This window comes from Ptychodera flava, chromosome 16 (genome assembly GCF_041260155.1).
Source record: "Ptychodera flava strain L36383 chromosome 16, AS_Pfla_20210202, whole genome shotgun sequence".
NCBI lineage: Eukaryota > Metazoa > Hemichordata > Enteropneusta > Ptychoderidae > Ptychodera > Ptychodera flava.
In genome coordinates this window covers 24955232-24980354 of record NC_091943.1, presented here as the reverse complement: position 1 = coordinate 24980354, position 25123 = coordinate 24955232, and the positions used below count along the sequence as shown (strand labels likewise).

At 37.6% G+C, this 25123-nt stretch overlaps 1 protein-coding gene across 1 annotated transcript in view; it reads left to right on the top strand.

The window, feature by feature from the left end:
- LOC139114400 (guanine nucleotide-binding protein G(i) subunit alpha-3-like) overlaps nucleotides 1-24885 on the top strand; it is a 34144-nt gene extending 9259 nt beyond the window's left edge. Inside the window, exons 2-9 of the mRNA XM_070676117.1 lie at nucleotides 6513-6771; nucleotides 12069-12111; nucleotides 13970-14111; nucleotides 14685-14848; nucleotides 17400-17528; nucleotides 18638-18767; nucleotides 20853-21006; nucleotides 21358-24885. Of these exons, the coding sequence (XP_070532218.1) occupies nucleotides 6654-6771; nucleotides 12069-12111; nucleotides 13970-14111; nucleotides 14685-14848; nucleotides 17400-17528; nucleotides 18638-18767; nucleotides 20853-21006; nucleotides 21358-21548 (1071 nt within the window). The 5' untranslated portion in view covers nucleotides 6513-6653 and the 3' untranslated portion in view covers nucleotides 21549-24885. The remainder of the gene's footprint in view (nucleotides 1-6512; nucleotides 6772-12068; nucleotides 12112-13969; nucleotides 14112-14684; nucleotides 14849-17399; nucleotides 17529-18637; nucleotides 18768-20852; nucleotides 21007-21357) is intronic.
- The last annotated feature ends 238 nt before the right edge of the window (nucleotides 24886-25123 follow it).

Here is a 25123-nt window from a genome sequence, read left to right as displayed (position 1 = left end):
CACTGTTTGGTATCAGAAAGGGTATACTTTTCACGAGGTGTTGGTATGAGAAAGGGTCCGGTTTTAAACACAAACTGACATTTGTTAAAAAATCATGCTGTCAACACTGGAAACCCATGTATCTACATCCCAGATCTACCATCAATATTTCCGATCTGTCGGTTTGACTGTTGGTACCCCTGGTACGCAAGGCGAGTGAGTCGTATCTGTATACGTATGGTATTGTATGGTATCAGATAGCTGTGGAAACGCAGCTATCTGTTGGCGGGGTAGCGTGAGTTGCTATGCGGGTCAAAGGTCAACCCCGCCACTCACGCTACCCCGCCAAGAGATAGCTGCGTTTCCACAACTAGGTATCAGAAAGGGTAGGTTTTTCGCTCAAAACTGGTATCACAACAGTTTGGGTTTCCTTGTTCGTGCGGAGCCCCCCCCCCCCCGTACTATTAGCCATGGAGTTACCCCCCCCCCGGGCAATGAGACGACCGGCACTCTTTGCATGAGTGTATCTGGAACATTAGTTTTTAAAATTTTGGACTTAAAAAAAAACCTGACAGGTAAGCTTACACTAGTCCCAGGTGATATTGATTCAAAACATCTAATAAATCCAGACACCGACGCGTTTATGTAATGCATCGCTTGAAGCGTGACTATATTGAGACCATTCGTTCCCATCATGCGGTATAAAAGTATTGACACATTCATGTTGACGTCGTTTTGACTATACGTGTGAGCTATTCACATGCTTTTGACACCTTTGGTGACCTTGCGTGCCTTGATGCAAAGTCAGGTGCAGCCAACGAACAATGCACTTTTAAAAAGGTCCTTACTATGATAAGATATATTGTGCATGACAAGTAATGTGAACTGACTAATTTTAAGTCAAGAGGGTAATTAACAAGCTGTTCATAATTGACCTCCCACAGAAAATTTTTCGACTTACCCTCTCACACTCAAACTTCATTTTTACCCACTCCCCACTTATTTTTGCCTGTTTCCCCTCCCCACTGTGAATTTTTGAAGCTCCCTCGCCCTGTGGCGAAAAAAAAACTTGCCAATTTCCCCTGCCCTGGAAACAATTCCCCTCAAAAAGTTTTTCGCCAAGCCCTGTCCCCAGGACAATCAACCGATATCCTCCCTGCCCTACAAAAAAAACCTAAAATTTGCTCCCCTACCACCTAAAAACATGTCCCCTGCCCTAGCAAAATTAAAATTTCCCCTGCCCTCAAAAATTGCTCCTGGAATAGCTTTCTCGATGAATAGCTCCGTTGGCTGCACCTGCAAAGTGCCCAGATTAATTTCTAATAGTATCGCAACTTCCTGGGAGATTTCTCTGTACGATAATCATGGACTGGGCATCCTCTTATTGAGGCCTACCAGATTGTCTCATACTTTTAGCAGTTTGTAGATGTGTTGCCGGATATTTGGCTGAGTGGCAGTGGCAGTCAAATAATGGGTATCAACAATAATATAAGTAAGAATAAATTTCGAACGCGCGACAAGAGGGGTTATGTGTCTCATGGTGTATGAAAATGAATGAGTATCCTGTTAGAAGAGAAAGATGCTGAGAGACTGTCGCAGAAGAACATGCGAACGTCATGCTGCAACAATTTGCTGCAACTGCATTCAACAGGTCGTAAATTCACAGCAGTTGCAGGTAGACACTGGGTATATCATTGGCCAGTAGCTAGAGCAGTGGACGCACGATCACAGGATGGTGAGTTCGAGCCCCGGCATGGCAATTATGTTGTGTCCTTGAGCAAAGCACTTCATTCCTCATTGCTTCTCCCCACCCAGGAGTGATGGGTACCTATGTAAGGACAGTGGCCGTAATGTGTGCGTTTAGCTCTGCTGCGCTTATTGGCTGCACTTGCGAGCTGTTGTTTGCTCCCCAGGGAGTCGTGTGGTATCAAATTAGGTCCAGTGACCAGTAGTAATAATAATTGTTAAGCGCCTTGCGCACAAGTACTTGTGGATATGAGTGCTATATAACAACCCATTATTATTATCATCATCATGAGTGTAGGGTCATTCAAACAGAATTCGAATGTAACGCAGCTGAAACTATGTGTTTGTAAAGAAGGTCAAATTAATAAACGTAATGGTCCTAACACTCCTCTGATTGGTATACCTGAGTAATTTCAAAATCCCAGGGTGAATCCCATCCCATCCCGTGTATTGGCATAATATTAAAGTACAGTGCAAATCCTGAATGCAACTCAAGAAGATTAATCTTCACGACCACTGTTGATAAGATACTTTTGAAATAATCGCGCACATACAGCAAGTCATTGACCTGCATGATTATGGTCAAATCATGAAAAGGACGGTGGCCCGTCCAATGGACACTATTTGGAATTTGTTTTATATTCACAAGTGTGTCATTTGTTGGAGCATCCAATTAAAGACAATTAAGACGTATAGAAATTGGGTTTGGAACAGAAATATTGGCTCTTTTAACTTGCTTAAAATATTTTTTTGAAATATTCACTACTTTTATTTCGTTATTACCCATGTGGTACACGTAACTTTTAATGGTACACTTATGTTGTGGCATCTCTATTTTGTAGAAATAGGCAGATATCTTTTCTACATTTTCCATATTTCTCTAATGCCTACCAGTACCTTTCCAAATCCTATCATCTGCATGGACATTTTGCAACTAATTTTTAACTCAATACAATATGCATTGTACTGTATATCAAATATCAACGCACAGTCCGGTATTGCCGTCAGTGTTCACATAAACAGAGGGAGCGGAAAATTGTTATAAGTCTGCAGTCATCGCTAAAGTTGCACCGACAATGACCGCAAAGGGTAAAATCTAGGGTAAAAATGCGCTACGGGGACAGATATTCATGCGACTCTCCAGAAAAGTTTTACAATTCTTTTTTCGTTCTACCATTTGTAGGGGGCTCCTTTCGAAGCTGATTTGGTCATGAGCTTAATTTCTACTATACTATCGTTAACGTACATATTTACTGCTTCGTTGATCGCTTTTTGAGTTAAATATGTCACACCTTACTTTCTAATTATGAATGTCCTTATGAATAAATAAATAAATAAACAGACGTATCTGTCAATTTTGCTTTTTGTAGCGTTTTATGCGCTTCCAAATGTTACTTGTCTTGCATAAGTTGCTTCTCCCATGTCACAGAAGACAGTAACCGTAACCAAGGAGAATCTATATCCGGCATTCTTTTTTTTGGAGAGGGGGGGGGGGGTTGAAGAACGAGACTGTCAAATAGTTCTTTTACCAGTTCCATGATGCAGTGCACGCCAGGGTATACAAAGCGTGCATTGCGCATAGAACTTTATAGCCGTAGGGTACACGCAGGGTATGTTATTCATGGGACTATATGGCAGATTGCACCCTGACATATATTTTCGACGCCGATGTATAGAATACTCACGGGATATTATTTGGCATTTTAAATTTGTGTCATTCTTGTATAACAATCCGTTATACAACACAAAAGCAGTATGTTTTCGTTGTTTTGATTGTGTACACGGTGTTTGATGTAGCCACAGCAATGCATTGTGGGATAACCGGGGAAAGGTCTATTGCCTCCTTTGGTGTGATGAAGACAACGACATTTTTTGTGAGACGTCCGCCCTTTCGATGTTACCACGCTAATAGAGCTGTCAGCGCATCTCTCGTTCCGTACTTTTTGACTGTGTGTCTTCAAAATAACGCATAGGCGCAAAGTTTCATATCTTTGGAAAGTGCCGCCATTTTCCCCTCTTGTCAAGGATGAGAGATTGACCCTGAATTTCTTGTTCTCTGAAGGCAGGACATCACATGAGGGAGTTTTTGCCCGCACAATCGCGATCGCACACAAATATCGTAATTTCATGAAGCAGGGTGCTAAAGCGATTAAATGGCACGAGTTTCTGCCGTTGTTTTCGGGCGGCGTGCGTTTTATGTATATAAAAAAGTCATGCAAATACCTTACCATGTCTGCTCCATAGCCGTGGTAATTTTTTAGGAGGGTTTGCGTGTTTACGTGACATTTTTCCTGCAAAATCAATCGTCAAGGTAAGATACTGCAACGTTTGATCACATACCTTAATGCTGAAAGGTATATGCTTTTGACGCCAATCTGTTTTACGTTTGCAAGCGGTTAACAAATTATCACCCTCGCAAATTAAAAAAAAACCATCATTTGTATATCAAGTACGGCAACTTATGACAGCAACAACAGAATTTGGGCTGTAAACTAGGTCTGTGATAGCTAAAGGATAAGGGTAGCGCCTGTGATTCAAAACGTGTATAGTTTTATAAAAATATTGTTGCGTTTCAAGATCTGACATTTTTTTTCTTTCGAAGCAGCTATAGTAGAGCATGCAAACGTTTGCCCTATAGGATTATGCATCTTTACTATTTGTAGTCATGTGGATATTTTGTTGCAGCTTTGTTAAGGCGACCTGAAGCTATAAATCAATCAAAGTGCATTAAAGTTGGTTAAAAAAACTAGTATACTAATGAGGTACTTGCCTACGAACTCAGATTGTCCTGACCGCTGTCCTGTCTCACATCGAAGAAATGTCAATGAGCCTCTTCAAAACAGCACACCTACATCTGTCTTCACATCAAGATCGGTATCTCAACAGCCTATGGGAGCTACCTTGATCGTAGTATTCTCAAAACCCATCAATCCGCGTGCATTATATTTTCGATTCCCATCCGAAGTGTTCCCGAGGTCACAGGTCACCCTTTTAGGCAGTTGAGTACACAGGATACGTTAGATTGCGTGATTCAAGTAGAGAATGTGTCTAAAAGTGGATCTTAACAGTCATTTCCCGTTTTCCCGCATTTTCAGCCGCTCGTTATGGCATCTGTGAAGATATCAAGCGGGCGCTCAATCGTGTTGTAAACCATACACAGGAGAACAGGAGTGTCAATTCAATGTGCAGAACGATGCTGGAAACGATCACAATTGCCTCATGGATTTATGAATATACTGTCTTGGAGAGTTCACAACATTCTCGCTATGGTATTTCCACACAAATAACTAACACATGATTTACGATAATCCAACAACCAAAATTATTCGACTCGATGTTCAGCGGTGTTTTACCTTCTAAAACCTAGATGCTTAGAAAATGTGTAGATGAAAAAATACACCTCTTCCCGGTTATGCCAAACTGCATTACCGTGACTGTATCAAACATCGTACGCTGATTGTGTGTTTTACACCGGATATGACACAACTGACAATGCTAAATATGTCTAGTGTATTTTGTTTCCATCGTCGACGAAAATATAGGTCAGGGTGTAACTTGCCGTGATGTTCTATGAGTAACATACAGTGCGTATACCCTACGGCTAAATAGTTCTATGAGTAAAATACTCTTTGTATTGCCTAACGCGCACTGCATCACGGAACCGGTACAAGAACGAAGTATACATGCGTATCATACAAAGCCTACATACTCTAACGGTGAACATTTGCACCGAGTCTGTAACATACTTCAAGCCCCATAACTACAGGTTTTTTTTCTCTTCAACCAGTGAACATAATATGATCAAATTAATGGATTCCGTAGTACGTGGGTCAGCTAGCAACACCAACTTTCAATAATGTTTTCTTATATTTATGTACTTTGTTTCATGTAATGTTAGAGTGTATTGGGCCTTTCAGACCCTTATGTGTATTCTGTATAAATAGTACATTTTCGTATTCCCCTCTGTACAGCATGTCGCAGAACAAAAGTATTAGCACTGAGAACGCAAGGCGTTATGTTCAATATGCAGTGTAATTGTTGACAGATGAGTTCTGGTCCGAATTAAAAATTTAGTTGTCAACAACTAAATAGGATAATGTTCCCAAGTTCAACTGTAGGCATTCCGACATGATTTTTGGACTGCAACAATGAATCATATTTACAAACAGAACAAAAAACATAGAAAAACGCATTTAATGGTTTTAGAATCCAGGCTCCTGGTTATTAATTTTAATAAAAACCATGAAAAATATTATCCTTGATTTAATAAATGTATACAATTATAATTTTAATAAAAATATGAAAATTATTATTATCATCATCATCATCATCATCATCATCATCATCACCACCACCATGCAGCATGATGATGATGATGATGGCAATTTGAAATAGTCGTAAGGGAGGCGTGCATTGATCGGATAAGCTGATAATGACACCTTCCCGAGAGACCAAACCCTCTTTTTGACAGGAAACAGTGCAGCGTTTATCAGATGTATGAACTGAAATAATAGACCTACTTGCTTTTTTTGAAATATTCAGATCGAATTGCACACCTTCAACTTGACGTAGGGTTGACAAAGGAAATTACAACAAATGATGTAATTACACAGAGAACTTGCGATCTGTCACGTGGTCTGAGGTGTTTCTGTTATGATTTGGTTGCAATTGCGCAGACGTGTATTACTTTCACTGCTGTATATGTTAGCTTACACATAGGACAATGCATACTCTTCCAGCATCTCCCTAGGAACCATTCTGCCTATCTTATCGTTCATCGATCACAGCCAACATGCACGGAAGACGCGGAATCCTCCCTAGGATCTGACAAAATCGAGAAACCACGATACAGTAAACGCGGTATTCACAGCGATTTTATATCACGACTCCGTGCTTATATATGGTGGACTCAATAACACCGTCTGAAGATGGGGAGTGGCGCCTCGAAGACACGGCTCAAGACAGAACAGGAGCACGCACGTATCGAAGAAATGATCCGTTTGGACAACACGAAGGCAAAGCGGACGGCGAAATTATTATTGTTGGGTAGGATAACATCTTAATTTCGTATGTTTCCAACAGGTATCACCCTGAAATTAAGACTGTTAAAAATTGAACTAACATCAGTGAGCTTAATAATATGCCAACAGAGCCATCCTACAAAGGAGATAATAATAGATAATAGGGTGAGACGCTTACCTGCAATTTGGAAGCACGTTTAATACACGTCATGCTAACAACACATAGGCCTAAACCACGATTGTTTTAAAATGTTCACTGTCAGGCGTGCCATTTGTTTCACTTTGGGCTTAATGAAGGTTATGATAGCGTTTTCGATGAGTTTCTAAATTTGAGCTGAGATCACATATGACAAGTCCGTGCATCTAAACGGCATCCTTGTTCTCCTCTGATTCTTTACTCCAATACAACATACAATTGTATAGAATGAATTTAAAGGTCTAAGGGATGGACCATTGGATCTTGGGGGGTGGTCACAATGAAATTGTGAAATTTTTTATTTTTCAATTGTAAATTTGTAAAAAAATTTTTTTTTTCCAAATGAGAAAAGCTGCGCTCATTTTTTTTTCTGAGTAACTTTTCAGATTTATAATTTTCTTTAAATTCGACGCTGTCTGAGGATACAATGTACATCCATATCACTAGTGCAAATAAGATTGGGTGCTGTAACCCTAACATACATATGGCCTAGTGATTTATATTGCTGATAGATTTTGCGAAATGTTGCAGATCATCTTGCGCACTGAATGTCCAACAGTATTGCCTTATACTGGAACAGAAGGAAATGAAGAAGTAGTGGAATCAGAGACTGATTTTTGCGCAATTTGGGTTTCCTGGCTTCCCTTTCTACTGCATGGTGAAATGCGTACATTCATTACACCAAACATTATGCATATCTCATGATTTACAATTGATTTTGACAAACTGAGAAGCTGTTTGCAAAATATAGTGAAATTGCATATTTGTGTTTTTAGCCCTTTTTTGATCAAAGCATCTATTTCTCTGTAGCAGCATGTCCAAATTGATTGGATATGTATAGATGTGGTTAAATTTCAATATTTGTCTTTTTAGGGCAATTTATGTCATTTATGGTCAAAAAATCTGTATTCTCTGAAAGGGCTTGTCCAATTTCTTTGAAATTTGCTACATTAGTCCCTTAAGAATGTTTTAAATCATGCTCTTTTTTGTGGTGCAAAAATTCTTCAGATAATTGTCATTCAGCATTTGCTACACACAAACGATTATTCGTGCAGATTTATTCAATATTTGCCATAGAGAAACCTTCAAAGTTCAACCCTTCTGTGTGTTTTTGTGTTGGGATTTGTTGGATAGATGGCATTCTACGTAGTGTATCGTTGAATGTTAAAAAATGTGTTGCCGTTGTTTTTAAGGCTGTTTTTTGAGAAAAAAAATTGAAAATGCCTTTTAAAAGCAAAATAATACATAATGACCCGATATGTTGTTTTATCATTATTGACGTGTTTCTATTTGTTCACAATTCATGCATTCATCATTGCAATAAAATGCTGTGAAAAAAATGAACCTGATGTGGCCTGCATCTGTTCACCTTGATCTTAAAAGGCAAATATAACTTTCTGTCTTGACAACCATACCATAGTTTCAATGTTATACCTAGTGTACCTGCTTGATTTGTACGCAGAAAACAAGTAGAAAACAGGCTCTATAATTTTATAATTTTCAAGTGATCAGAATACAAAAGTCCTGAGAAGATAAGATAATCACAACTTCCAGTATAAGGGATACAGTCACTCTAAATGTATAAATTAAAATTAAAAATGTGCCTAGAGGACGTACTAAAAATACAGAAAGTTGCTTCCTGTCGGTAAAATCTAAAAAAATTCAAGATTTTTTAAGACCTTTGCAAATTTTTTGTACGCATTTGTATTCTTATTTTTTTATTTTGCCAAGTAGTTTGAAGATTTTTTTCCCTACTTTCTGCTGTGATTTTTTTTCTCTGTTTTTGACCACCCCCTCCCAAGATCTAATGGTCCGTCCCTAATAAGATAGGAGTAAAATGTTAGTCTTTCAGAAAATATACAGTTCAACGAACAACGGAAACCCATAGGATCATAGTGCGTTAACCCTTTAAAATCACAAGTCGAACTTTCAATTAGCCTCAGGTTTTGACGTGTTTTTCAGATATTTTTGCGTCTTTTAATACACCCAAAATTTATACCGCAAATGTCGGCGTTCGATACAGTAATGCTGTCTTTATGCAGGTTGCAGGTAGTATTCGCATTGTTGTTGGCCACTGTCGGACAACTTGAATTCGCTTGTCAATAATTAATTATTGTACACGATGCACAATGTTTTCAACCTAGATGCTGTTGCATCCTATACCTGCTGTATCTCAGGGAGAAGTATAAAAATGACGCATGGTTATCCAAAGTTATATGATGGTGGATTAATATTCCTCAACGGCAGTAAAATACCATTTTCAAAGTTTTCCATGCTTTTGTTATGATATTAATCTGACGTGGGTATTTCAAAATTCAAACCAAACTCACAAACTTCAACATACATAAGATTCCCCATGCTGGTGATAAACGACGCGGCTGGCGCCACAGCCCACACTAATTAAGTATTCATAACATGACTGGCGCAAACATGCGGGTGTAAACAATAGGTGAGAATAAGAATAAAAAGGACTGAGAAAAAGAGAGTGGAGGTTCGACGTTGAAGGAGAACCCTTGACGACCTGAAGACCACGCAGGACGAGACAACTGCTCGGCACTCCTCTCCCCCACGGTTTAGACATCTTGCTTCCCGCTACCTCGCACTATTTTGTTAACTAGGCCATTTTTATTTAGGCAGCAGTTTACGTAAGTGCTCGAGTTGGCTTATTTTGTTTAATTTTACACATTTTAATTTGCACCGTAAATTCCCAGTGTTCGTGTCGATCTATTGGGATGTAAGCCAGATTCTGTGTAGGTACCTCTCGTCTTAGTCTCAGCCATGGTTCCGTATTCAATAAATAAGTTCCAGTTCTACATCAACACTCGTCGTCAATTCCAGTTTCTTTCTAAAAGATATGAGACTTTTATACAGTCCCTGTGAATTTTAAAATACATATTTTATTTTCTAATTTCGGGTTTTCTCTTCATTGAACACCCATTGTTTCGGCATTATTTACGGTAATTTATGCTAGTGTGGGGTTCTATTTAGCCCCGGTGTCCCACTTTATTAAACTTGCCGGCGTAATATTTATCCAATAAAAGTTATCGTCCAATCAGAACGATGCATTGGTGCAGACTAGTGTTGGCTATAGCGCCCGTGTATTACCGTTGAGATAGTATGTGCCTCTAAAGTGAAAGACTTAAACTTTTGCTCAAAATTTCCTCAAGGAATATTCCGACCATAAACTATCAAATACAAGAATAAAACTCGGAGTCACCGTGCAAATCTTGATACTAGAGAAGTAACTTACCTAAGATTTACCGATCTCAAATGACCGCCATCCCTGTGTTAAGAGTATGGGGGAAAATGAAAATTTTCGATTTTCGAAAAACTAAGACGGTGAAAAGTTTTTTACACCAAGAGCTTTTGAAGGAACCTCCACAAGTGGTAGATCAGAAGAGAATTGTAAAAGTTTGAGAGTCTGAATATATGTCCCCGAGGCGCATTTTTACCTCAAAAACAGTGCTTCACCTGAAATGACGTAGATCGGTGTAAATGATGAGCAAATCGTGTGTTATCTTTGTTTTGCTCAAACCACATTCTGATTCTCTGTTGCAATTGGCCAGGGTAAGTAAATAAAATATATCAATAGCCAACTGGTTCGAAACAACTACATCTGAGAATATTTTTCACGAATTATTTTCCAACGAATATCGCTAAAAGGGCACGGTCAGGTGACCCTAATTGGGATGTCGTCTGCCGTGGAAACGATGGCGGATGGCAAAGAGCGCAATCGAAGACTTGTTAGTGAGCAAGATTTAGCAGTCCAGCGTCGCACGAACTCGAGCTTTTGGTAATAAATTTTGAAATGCAAACAGGTGCGTCAATCGGTATGCTAGGGCTGTTTTCACTTCTTTTCGTGAAGAAATTTAGAAGTGGACGCGTTGCAGCAAGAAACCGTATACACCTAACAATTTCACCAAATTGGTTGTAAACGTACCAAGCTAACACGCGCATCGAATTGAAATACTTAAAATATGCTCAAACTCTCCGTGAAAAAACTTTGAGCCAATCCCTTTCGAAATCAAAAATATCCAGTTCAACGTGCTAAATTTGTTACAAGAGAAACAAATATTTACGGACTTTCGAAATTTAAAAATGTTATAAAACACCTCCTAGCTGGTCATTATTTTAGCTCTATTTAACTCGTGGCCTAGCGTTACCATAGACATATGAATTCGATGTTTTCCTCGTCAGAAATATCAATGTATTCATATTAGGTACAACCCTTCTGGGTAATCAGTGGCCACCATATACAGCCCCCATTAGCATGTAATACATTAAATACAGGTGTCCTCCATTCAATTCATTGTATTGATAGAAACGTCAACCGTACTGGGGGAGGGGGATTGTCTGTCAGATGGACAATATACCACAACCTGCTACAATGCTCACAGTCTACAAGCATTCAAAACCTCGCAACTTGTTTTACAAGGACAAACCTGTATCTAGCATATGCAACATAGTAAATGATTGAGGTCAACATTCATTATCATAGTCCCAGAAAAGCAAAATTGGAGATGTACTATTGCGTGGCTTCATCAAGCATAGGTAACAAGGCTAGACAAAAGCAATGCCTACAGTTTGTCATTCTGTAAAATAGTTTGATTAAAATTTTGGAGGCTCTTTTAACAGACTTCGGAGGAAATATTAGAAGTCTTATCTTTATCCAGATTGAAGAAAGTAAGGTTCAAATACCAATGCAACCCGGCCGTGCACATCTTAGTTATTTGACATGCCATATTGTATACTATAGTATGTAGAATCACATCTTATGTTGGCCAGTTTGGATTCATGTATGTATACATATATATATATATATATATATATATATATATATATATATATATATATATATTATATATATATATATATATATATATATATATATATATATATATGTGTGTGTGTGTGTGTGTGTGTGTGTGTGTGTGTTTACATCTATCCATCTATCTATATCTATTTATTGTTGTATGTATACGTTTGTATATCTATATATCTATATCTGTCCATCTATATATGTATACATACGTTCATTCATATATATATATATATATATATATATATATATATATATATATATATATATATATATATATATATTTATATATACTGTTCGATTGTAGGTGCAAGCGGCTCTGGAAAAAGCACTTTCGTTAAACAGATGAGGTAAGTTTCCATGGTGATCGCGGTTGTTTCCCCTGCAGGTATGTCATCACAGATACATGTTTATGTACAAAGCTGTTTTGTTTGCAAAGCCAAATAAGCTATCTAAAGTTCATTCACATCCATCTTGTAAACCCGACAACGTTGTATACTATTAGCATTTCCCAATAAGCGTGTTCCTCGTCTCGGCGTGATTGTAAGATGCTTTGCAGACGTGGGTCAAACCATCACATCTCAAATTGTGTGAGGTGAATCGAGCATGACTGATAACGATGACTAACACAACGGTTAAATACGGCTATTTTTCAATCGGGTCCGAATTTAACCCACAACATACGGCATCAGTCGCCTAGCGGAGAGGCCACAGAGAGAACCGCTCGGCTAAATCTCCACTCCAAAAAAGTTGGTCGTGTGTATTCTGAAACCTTATCATTCATGGCTAACGTGGCTCACACAATAGCGATTGCGGACAATATACTCGGCGAGACATGCTCCCATCGAGCGCCGTATCACACCATAGCTAAAGCACATATTTCTGATGGATGTTTGGCTATTTCGGTCTCTTTTCTTTTTGATAAAATGTGACTTTTTAATCGAAAAAGTAACTTTGTTAAAATTCCTTTTATAGTTATATTTTTGGTTTCATGTTCTTCAGTAATATACACTAAAATAGTACAAGTGGTGTTTTCGAACATGCCAATGGTAAATTCATACGACAAACAAGTATCTGTGTGACATTGTCAGCCCTAGTTTATTTGCGAGAATCCTTGAAAGAATATTACTTCGTCCCTGAAATATTTAATTATTAAAATTAATCCATTAATGACCATACAAACAAGAACTTTTGGGATAAGAAATTCCAGAAATTCAATATTACATTTTAAGTTGATGAGGACTTTCATAAATTTCTAAATGTAGGGAGTAGGTACTAAAGCAAGCACCATGCCAACGACGCAGTGATTTAAATCTTTCAGAGACAACAGCAATATCGCTGGGAAGCCAATTATGGTTTATATATATGATTAGATTCTACCTGAGAAAGATTTGAACTATAAATAACACACACGCACACACTGAAGGGGTTATTCATGTGCGTATTTTTTTTTCTAAAATACTGTATGTTACTTTCCACTGTTGTGAACTCCAATTCTGTGATTAATGGATGTGGCAGGTCACACATACTCTACTGCTTCACTGAAACCCGGAACCAGGAATCCTATAATACATGTATACCAAAGACAGAGAGAGAGGAAATTTGATCATGCAATACTGTGTATACATATATACTTACACATACATAGATACATAGATACATACATACATACATACATACGTCATACATACATACATACATACATACATACATACATACATACATACATACATACATACATACATACATACATACATACATACATACATACATACATAGATACATACATCCATACATACATACATACATACATACATACATACATACATACATACATACATACATACATACATACATACATACATACATACACACACACATACATACATACATACATACATACATACATACATACATACATACATACATACATACATACATACATACATACATACATACATACATACATACATACATACATACATACATACATACATACATACATACATACATACATACATACATACATACATACATACATACATACCGAATTAGGAGAGAGGGGAGAGAAGAGACAGAAATAGGTTGCGTGCCGAAGAATATGCCGATGAACAGATATACACATTTATTCCAGAACTCAATCAATTATTGATTAAACACAAGACAATCCTTCATTTCTGCCATGACCCTCAATTATTTGGCTTTCAGAATCATGCATCAAGATGGATTCTCGGAGGCAGATCGCTTGAGATACAAAAACATTATCCAATGCAATATCATCGGTTATTTGGAAACACTTTTGGACGCGATGATGAAACTTGGCATCAAATTTGCTGATGTAAGGCGCAAGGTAGGAATTTATAATCTCCATGTTTTTTACATAACTCGAAATAATGGTTGTATTTGACTGTGAGCTTTCAATTTGCTGAAGATTACAATCGCACCGGTCGTGTTAAGTGCCTGCCCCCTTGAAATCATTCTATTAATAGCAGTGTGCCATTATTGTGACTCTATGCCGGTGGCTGCATCACCACAGAGATGAATAGTATATGATGTCATCAAGTGGATGACCATAGCTAGCAAAGTGCCCTTTAGAAAGCTGTATGAGATGGTGAACAAAACCTGTCGTCAGTGATTCGTACACCACGCAAAGTGAAATCCGAGAAGTGTGTACATTGCAGACTTCTACGAGTTTGCAGAGAGATTACAGAAAAGGCCAAGACAGCGCTTGTGGTATTGAATTCACTGCCACAACTAATTTGATTTCTCAGACTGGCTAAAACTGTTGACAGTTTGTGTTGACAGTATGTATGTATGTATGTATGTATGTATGTATGTATGTTGTAAAGACAATACAGGACAGGGTCAATATCAGACAATTACTGACAACATTTTATGTTGGCGTAATTTACCACACTGACAGCTTGACGAGGAGATTTTTCACCAATATTTTCAAGCAATAAACGTTGGTGAGATTGACTTGTCCCTACAAGCGGCCGTGGCGATAGAACGACTCTGGAAAGACCAAGGCGTTCAGAAATGTTTCGAAATGGCACGTGAAGACCAGTTTACGGATTCTGTACACTAGTAAGTAATAGATCCTGCAATTTATTCAAAACACGTTGAGGAGTTTTTCTATGTATGTATGTATGTACGTATGTATGTATATGTATGTATGTATGTATGTATGTATGTATGTATGTATGTATGTATGTATGTATGTATGTATGTATGTATGTATGTATGTATGTATGTATGTATGTATGTGTAACTATATGTACCAATGTACGTACGGAGGGACGGGCAGACTGACTGATGGATTCATGCATGCATGCATGTGTGCATCCGTGTATGTGCAAAATAACAAATGCCCAAGAGAGATACATGCGTACATCTTACAAAGACCACTCATTATTTACTATTTATACCTTGAGGTTGACGAGTAGATGATAATCTTCATGGACTATTTTTATTTCTGATCCGGAAGCTTGTGCACCAAAACAAGCGACTAACAGGGTCGGGTGAACATTCCGAATATCGTTTGATTAAATATAATATACTAATTTCTACTGAACATCAATAGAATAGAAGGTTTGTAATTTTATATTTATTATTTAGTGACAGCACACTAGTGAAAGGACCATTTCTAACTTACTAGGCTTGCGATTCTCATCATCATACGATAACTGCGAAATGCAGGAGACGCCTGGTAGATGATATTGCGTAGAAAGAGCAACAATTTGTCCCCTGTTAAGTCCGGGTATGATATTAACCGCCCAACCATGCTGAGATAACATCAATCTGATCGGATTATACAAGAATTACAGTCAGCGGGAATACATTTGGCATTTGCACAAGACTGATGATTTTAGCAAAGCTGCTGGCTGGGTAATAAAATACATTTCCCGGGTAATATGCTCTGGTACATTTGCTGAATTTTGCAGCAGACAGCTTACTCAACAGCAATTACTTTGCGCGCAACTAAGCTTATATCAGTAAACCTATTTCGAGGTACTTTCGGTGGCTTCAAATAATTTGCAAGCCCGTCTTGGTCTAAATTTCATAGTTTTATCTTGATGGCCTTAGCGGTGACCTTTTCCTATTTCTCTGCTATCATTTATTTCTGCAGATGATATCTTCCTAGTTAGCAGTTATACTTGGCATACAAATCTACAAGTCATTGATAAGCAATCATATATAAATACCATTTGTCGTTTGACCTCTTATTAATTCTAAAAATTTCATCTTATATGACTTATGATTCTTAATCAATCTGCAGCTTAAATGTCTAGCTTCGTATCTTAAGGGTTAATAATCAAGTCAAGCCTATTATATGATATTGAAATGTAAGTCTCAGATAATTACGTTGATACCTTATCGTTATGAAATGATGTCAATAATTGAACGATGATCGCATTTCACTTCAGTCCCTTTGCACTTTGTTAACCCGACTTCTGTATATAACAGATCGATTTCAAGCATTACTCTCAATGGCAAATATAAACACTGCCAGATTTCTATGTTATGCTGAGCGATTTAGAGTTTTGGATGATTATTGTCTGAAAACATATTCAAAATCGCTTTGAGTAGTATGTGTCTCGTAACTTAAGCTTTTGCTCAGACTTGCCTCGAGGAAAGTTTCAACCATTCGCCTTCAAAATCACGAATAAAAATCGAGGGTCACCAGTGAAGAGAAACAAGTCACCAAAGATTTACCGATTTTTGAAATTCAAAATGGCCGCTATGACTGTGTTAACTCTATGGCGAAAAATATAATTTTCGATTTTCAAAAAACTTACACGATGAAAATGTTTCTTACATCTTGTTTCTTATTCCTTGTTTCTTAAAAGATGCCTTGTACTGACTTATGTGCTTGATTAGTAGTGCAACAAAAGATATTTCAGAGAAGTCAATGAAGTATGTCTTTAACTTCTACGCTTCACTGCCCTGGCTTAGCAGTTTACGTAACCGTATAGGCAATGGGCTCGATACTGTTTTCATTAAGCTGAAAGTTAAAGTACCCACGAGCATTATTTATTTATTTATTTATTCATAAGCCATTGATTTACTGAAAATAAGTAATATTCTTCGGAGCTTACATAACTTTATTATTTATAAATTATTACTCCTTTCGAAAACAAAATGGCGCAAAACTACTGCACATGTTATTGGGTTGACGCAGTGGGACAGGAATCGTCGTATAGGTTTTGAAAATAGCTAAGAAAAACATCACTTACCATTTAAAATTAGCATAGTTTTTCATCACATAATTTTTTTCTGACAAAGGATTGCGTTTCGGATGACTGATTCAGTTGATCGACGAGCATGACACATGCTTCCTCCACAATATGCACAAGCTGTTTCCTTTCGTGTCAACTGATCCGCTGACTTCAACTTTCATACGGAACATTTAACTTCGGATAAAGTTTCCAGATTTTTCCGGGCGCAACCATCACACATTCCTGGAAAAATAGCTTCTGCTTTCATTCTGCCCAAATTCCCTCGTAACTTTTCGTCTATAAAACTTTGCCGTACAAATTATGCGGTTTTACCCGATTGTTCCCTTGTACTTTCGAAGTACGAGCAAACTTATATGGAATACTAAAGACCAAATTTTTCTTTTGTCGATATCAACCAGTTTCCTTGGAAAACTACGGCAACTAGCGGAAGTTGACTATCTACCATCTGACCAGGACATCTTGCAGGCTAGAACAGCGACAATAGGTATTGTTGAGACAAGTTTTCAGTACCAGGGATATTATCTTAGGTAAGCGTTATTGCTCATATCATTATCTAAAATAATGTATATTGTGTAGGAAGTATACTACATACTCTCTCTCTCTCTCTCTCTCTCTCTCTCTCTCTCTCTCTCTCTCTCTATATATATATATATATATATATTCGCTCTGCCATACTGGTATTGAGCACTGTTTTACACCATGGAGATTTCCGAACTTTATAGGCTATATCACAGACAAATAGAGGACATACTAGCAACGCAGCATGCCTTTTGTTTCATGGTCGTCTCGGTAGACTATTGCCTTTTCATATTAAAATGAGGTTCACAGGTGTTAGACATTTTGGAGATTTTGTTTGTGGTTGATAATTGCACGAGATTATGCGTGAAGTACGACGAGATGGCATCGTACAGTGAGCTCTCAGGGCAGAAACACTGCTCCACGAGAATAAAAACATAACATGACAGCAGTTTTATAAACACGTCCTTCCATGACCAATTTGTAAAAGACGATTTGACTGACCGTAAGCCATTGGGTAAAATCAGACAGTATCGATTAAAAACTTTCAAATTTGGTTCAAACACACAAATTATATATTCCTAAAAATGTGAGAAGAAATTTTAAAATGATAAAACTCACCTCCCCGAAGCTCAAAACTTTCTTGTTTTCGCCAGCACGCCAATTCCGCTCAGCGCCACACGACAACAACAACTCCAACTTTGCCAAATATACTTTCGCTTAAAAATCCGGAAACTACCGAAGGTTGCACTGTCGGAACTCTTCGAAAATGAGAGTCGAGAGCTACCTGAGGCAAGGCGTACATGAAGGGGTTACGTAACTGCTTCACACCTTGAACAATACCCGTTGCTAGTCTGTCTTTCTATTCGTCTGGGGATATATATATATATATATATATATATATATATATATATATATATATATATATATATATATATATATATATATATATTGCCGATTTATCTTCCTATTCGTGAAGTAATAATAGAAGAGGCGTTGCATACGTGTGTTTCTCTTGTATATCGTGACTTATGCGTTGTACTTTCCAGAAGAATCAGCTCATTTCACTGTCATCTGTAACGTTGTCTCCATGTATTTGTTGATTGTTTTGTTTCAACAGCTTGGTCGACGTTGGTGGCCAGAGAACAGAGCGGAGGAAGTGGATCCATTGCTTTCAAGATTGCAACTCCATTATTTTCATCGTAGCTCTGAATATCTACGACTTAGTGATGACGGAAGACAAGGGGCAGGTATTTGGCACTGAAAATTTTAGATGTGAGTCTTAAAACATGCGCCGAGACTTGTGAAATTTAATGCATGACATTGTTTGGTATTAACATTACCCTGAATTTTGAGGCTGTTCATATTGTATATGACAACATCATGTCTTTCGGTAAAGGCCGACATGAACATTTCATTGGAGTCCTGCGTACGTCTTATTGAAGAAAACTTATATGTTAAGAAACATGTATTCTTGGGCCTTCTCTAAGTAGATCCACATTTTCACGAAAGCAAATTTGATGACAATGTCTTGACTGGTCACCGTGTATGTAAGTCTCATATAAGGTTTACGTACTCATGACAAGTCAACCGGTATAACATTCTGCCGCTAAAACTGTGCCAGCGAGCGATACTGAACAGTGAGTGATTACAAAGTTATAACATTTCCGAGTGTCTGTGTTCTCAGTCACATTTCTTCACATCATGTACAAGTTATTCATTGATCATGCATCGTCGTGAATCATATGTCCCTTTACGGCAACAGCTCTGCGGTACTTTTTTTTTGGCGTAGGTCCGCGGGGCGGAACTCATGCTGTGCATGGCTCGCGAGAATGTGATCATGTTGAGTTTCGACAAAACAATATTTTACTTGAAGATAAACCCGCAAAAGTTTAGAGATGCATGAAGCGATGAAACTTGGCTTAATGTATTCATTCCGTCGCGACAATAGACCCACTGCCGCTTAACGAAGGACGGAAACGTGTTCGCCGTCGCTTATACGCCATCATCAAATCTCAGGGCAAGTTGTCTCGGGCTTTGAGGGTCCTTCACAAACCCATAACTAAGCCTGGATTGCTAAGACAAGCACTCAAACGTACGCCATGATATATTCAGCATAACGTTTGAAATGAGGCCTTACCAAGGGAGGGATGTAACACTGGCGCCGATTACATCATGGGGAGGGGAGGGCAGAAGCATAGATACTTTGCCTTACAGGGTAAAGACTACGAGTTGGTAGGTAGCCTTTTGCATGTTAAGTGTAGACTCCCCAGGAAAATATATGTATTCATAATTGCTGCCCTCCAGATAAGTCAATAAATTAAATACGGCATCTTGTCGACTAAAGTCTTTCTTGATATTAAAAACGGACAAAATTTGAATGGGTGATATTCTTAGCTTTTGGTAACATTTTCATCGTCATTTGTCTTAGAATACAAAACCATTCTGATATTTACAATTGACGATATAAAGAAAGATAATACATGCAGAGTAGGTTAAAATACAAAGTATTATTTTTACAACACAACACATTTTGTAAAGTATGCAACGTTGTCGTTGACAAATTACATCTAGGCAAGACTGGATTCAGTCTTCAACAATTAGCAGATAATACTACAACATTTCACACGCTGTGTTGACGAGTTGAACACCGGGCGTTTCCATACAATTTCAGAAGTAGATCAGGGAACTGTATTTTGCAGGTAGAATAAAATTTTCCTGAAAATACATCAAGTTAAAACATCGACCAGCATTCAGTTTAGTAATAGGAGCTGTGAAGCAATCGGTTGACCAAAGAGGGTCCACATTGCCAGGCCTTGCATAATAGCATCAGTCACAGATAAAATGTTCACTCACCGAATAAAAGACACTATTTTCGCATGAAATCAGAAGAAATTCATATCAGAAGCTATTCCAAACGACTCCAGTTTTTACAAACCACAGACTTAATCTAAGGCTATTACGATCTTGGAGTAGATGGTATTTTCAGCGTAGTCAGGTTACCTTTTCATCAGCTGTAGCTAAATGGTATCAAGTTTTCTAGTGACGTGATCATGTACATGACAAATCGAAGATACATCTTCGCTATGCATTGTGATGTGTGTACGAACGTTTCAGGCCCTTTTCTTCATTCAAAACTGTTGTCGGGGTAACGTTGCTCGTAAAATGCTGCTTTGGGTAGTCTTGGTAACAGCATATTTAATTCGATTATGCATAATCTGTTTCAAATTCTGACTGATTATGAATAATATGTAAGCTATCGGTAGAGTGATGGGTTTCTGAAAAAAAAATAGACTTATGAGATGGAATTGAAAGTATATCATTTTTTTTTTCAGAATCAAATGCACGATAGCTTACAGCTATTTCGTAGCACTTGCAACAACAGGTGGTTGAGGAACATAAGTTTTATCCTATTTCTAAACAAAATGGACCTTTTCGGGAAGAAGCTCCCAAACTCACCGCTAACGATTTGCTTCCCAGAATACACAGGTACTGTAATACATATTTTACTAGAAAATCAATTTAGTACAATTGCTCATGTGCAGGCAAACGGGCGGGCAGGGTAGGGGGGGGGTCGGAGAGAGGGGCATATCACTAAATGTTTTCGAATGTGCATTTAATAGAACATGTTACGAGTCTGAATAGTGACAACAGGATGTGTAAATAAAACTCTAAAAGAGACTTGCAAATCATGCGATTTCAAAAAGTATGCATATTTTCATGAATATTTATAAATGGATGCCATTATTATTCAGTTTATAAAGAGCCAATTATTGAGTTCATTGAAAATTATCTATTTCTTCTTTCCCGTAATGTACATGCCTTTATCACCTTCCGCAGGGTCGTCCAGCAAACGAGAGGCAGCCGCTTTCATCAAGAAAAAGTTCGAAGCAGTGGTTGAAAATATAATCGAACGTTCAATTTACACGCATTTCACGGTGGCTACAGACACTAAGAACATGGCTTTACTGTTCAACGATGTCGTGTTCGATGTACTCATGAAGAACCTGCAAAATTGTCGCCTTCTCTGATTGCGCGGGAAGCATTTGGATGTTGTTTTCAAGGTCCGTGCCGTGAATCATGCAACCGTGCCTCACACAGTTGAACTCAGATCAAGTGGAAGGTGGTCCTGGATAATAGCCAAGGACCGATTTGGTATTATTTAAACGTATAAAATGGCGTTCTCAAGATGGCACATGTTAAATGTCAGCCTACCATTCTTTCCGTACGCGTCATCATGTACGCATTTACCTGCTCCGCATTAAAGGCTTGAATTAGATGCTCACAACAGAACTACTCCAAAACGTAAAACACGAAGAAGAAAAAATCTGTCGCGAATATTAACACTAACATTTTGCAAAGAGCGATCATATAGGCCACATTGTGGTAAACCTAAAGTCTGCACAGCTGGCGTTTACGAAGTTTTTAAGTATTTGTTTACTAGATACCGGGGGGGGGGGGGACAAATGGTGTCCAATGTCACCGCAGTATCTGTCTGTCCGTCCACCTCTTGTTCAAGTTACAGCTAATGCATGATTAATGAAATTTTGCAGTAGGCTATATTTTAAGAATAACCGAACCAAATTTAAAATTACTATGCGGGCACCTTGCTGTGCTAAAAGTTTGTAGGCGTGGCTTACAGAGTATAATCTCATTTGCAAATTCAACTTATTGTTGTATATTGCACCATAAATCAAAATTTCAGAGTCTTAATTTCATCGGATCTCTGAGTTATGGCGGTCATACTTGGTCTAGTTATGATAAAAGTTTGATAAGTATGATGTACTAATTAGTCACTCATTTGCATATTTAATGAATTTCTGTAATTAGCCCATATATCAATACTGAGCGTACTTACTTTAACAAGACCTCTCAAATACATTGATCATACTAAAGTACATTGATCATACTAAAGTTTAGTAATGCTGCAAGATTGATGAGCACAACATGATGATTATTACTACATTTACCTATATGTGTAATGATTTTCTGTAAACAGGCAATGAATCAATATTTAGTGTGTCGATTTTGATTGGACCTGGCCCCTGAGAAAGAAAATGATAATACTAAGCTGAAATTTTCATGAAATACAACATAAGGATAATTAGCTCATTTGCACATTTAATGAAATTCCGTATTAAGGGTATATATCAATACCGATTTTGACCCTACCTAATGCTGTTTTATTACATGCCTCGAGGTGAATGCAAATCAGTGCATTGATTTGAAGAGGAACATCCGGGATGTTTCCATGGTTACGCGGGCCAGTGAAGCCTTTCGATGCTTTCGACGTCAAAGTAGACGCTTAACGCTAGATGTGAAATATCCATGCGCGCACTGCTATTTTGACTTTCGTTAAAATCTGTTTGATGCTGGTCGATAAAGGTAAAATTGTTTGAAAATGCCCTGTATGTAACTAAATGTTATATAGCATTAACTGTGAAGAGGCATGTAATAAGAATATTATTGCCTGAATACATGGGTTTATGTGCCCTCGCAGCAGGAGACAATTTGCCCTCCTGGCGTCGGGAAAATTGTCACCTGCTCTCAGGCACATAAACCCATGTATTCAGGCAATAATATATAATATTGAAGTTCGGAAATGGTAAACGTTTGATGAGCGCGACCTTCTGATCCCTGAATCAAAATTTAATGGTGTGACTATCATCTGACCTCTGAGGTGCTATGGCCATACATTAGTCTCGTTATGCTAAAAGTTCGATGATTGTGAAATACTGACCATTAGCTCGTTGCATGTGTTAATGAATTTCTGTAATTAGGCGATATATCAATACTTTTTTTGACCGGACCCTGAAATCCATTGATTATACTAAGGTTTAGTAATGCTTCAAATTTGATGAGCACATTATGATTATTAGATCATTTGCATATTTAATGAATTGCTGTAATTAGGCCATTTGTGTCCAGTTTGACTAAACCTCTTCCATTCAGTGATTGCATTCTGATTATATATGCTGATATGTATGACAATTTTTGTAATTAGGCTATATATCAAAGCTTAATATACTGAACTTTATCAGACCTCTGAGATTCATCATTATATTTTTATTTAAATAAGCTAAAAAATTGGCGAATGTAATACACTCATTATTAGTTCATCCGTATATTGAATGGTATTCTGTAATTCTGCTGTACATGGGAACAGAATTCACTGACTTCGATCAGATGTCTATGGTACATAGGCTAAACTTTGATTTATTGATGCTCCCAGTGTGATGAATGTTAAATACCTGTATCATTATAGCCTAATTAACATATTTAATGAATATGTGTAACTGGGCTATGTGCCATAACTGAATGCATCAAAATTAATCAGATTTCTAGGGTTTAAAAAGTGAAATCACAATAAAAAACACATAAATAATTGCCAGTAAAAGCACACACTCTGCAGCACACGCCAAATTTTTAACTATGCTAAAAGTTTGGTCAGTTTGACATGGTCATTGTCAGTTAACCGACTTATGCCTTATTTACTCAGGCTCTATATAAGAACAGAGTCGACTGAATTTGGTCAAGCTTTGAAAGTACTTTTATCATACTTAATTTGCTTATTCTGAAAGTTTAAGGCAATTGTGCACTTATTAATAACTTATTTGTACATTTGATGAAATTCTGTAATTAAGAAGTCAAATCACCACTGAGTGCATTGAATCTAAACAGACTTCAAAGGTTCAATTGTCATAGTTAGTTTTGCTTATGGGGTAAGTTTGATGAGCAGGGTATTTCTATATTATACTTACATTTAGTCTTGCTGGAAGTTTTGTGAGTGTGACATATAATTATTAGCACTTTTGTATGTCTAATGACTTTGGTTGACAGGGACAATATCAAAGCTGAATGAACTGAATTTGAACACATACAACATTTATGAATGACCTTTGTTTACCTCAAACATTGTTAGCATAAAAAAGGATCAAGTTTGTGTAGGGCATACTCAATGTATTTCGGTTATTTTTGCTTCTATTTCTAAATCATTCCTGTTTGGAAACTGTGTTAATCTACGTCTTACTTTGGTTTATCAACACCTCAAGGATTCCACGTTTGCCTGACACTAATACTCTGACAATGGAACATGACATTGAAATGAGGCATTACCAGAACAAAGCACAGAAGACCTTCACGCAATGATCTGTAATCTCGGAGCAATATTTACAGAAAATTTGTCATATTGATAAAGATCCATGTAAGTTTGAATTTACCTTTGTTGAACAAATGTTTTGCAATTCTCGTAAACAGTACAATTGGCAAGATTTTCACTATTTATAAAGAATGTTTGTATATCTATTTGTAAACCTTTCGTACAGTATTTTCTGAGAAATATGAGTAAATGTACAGATGTCAAATGTCTGAATGTTTCTCCTTAAAATTTCTGGTGGATGAAAGTCATGAGAGAGAGAGAGAGAGAGAGAGAGAGAGAGAGAGAGAGAGAGAGTGTGTGTGTGTGTGTGTGTGTGTGTGTGTGTTTAACAGTTCTGGCTAACCTTGGCAACAAAATATGATGCAAGGTGTTGGAACCATTGAATGTACATATGACTCGACAATTTGCAGACAAAATGTGAGCTAAAAATGATCAGCACACAAGGGT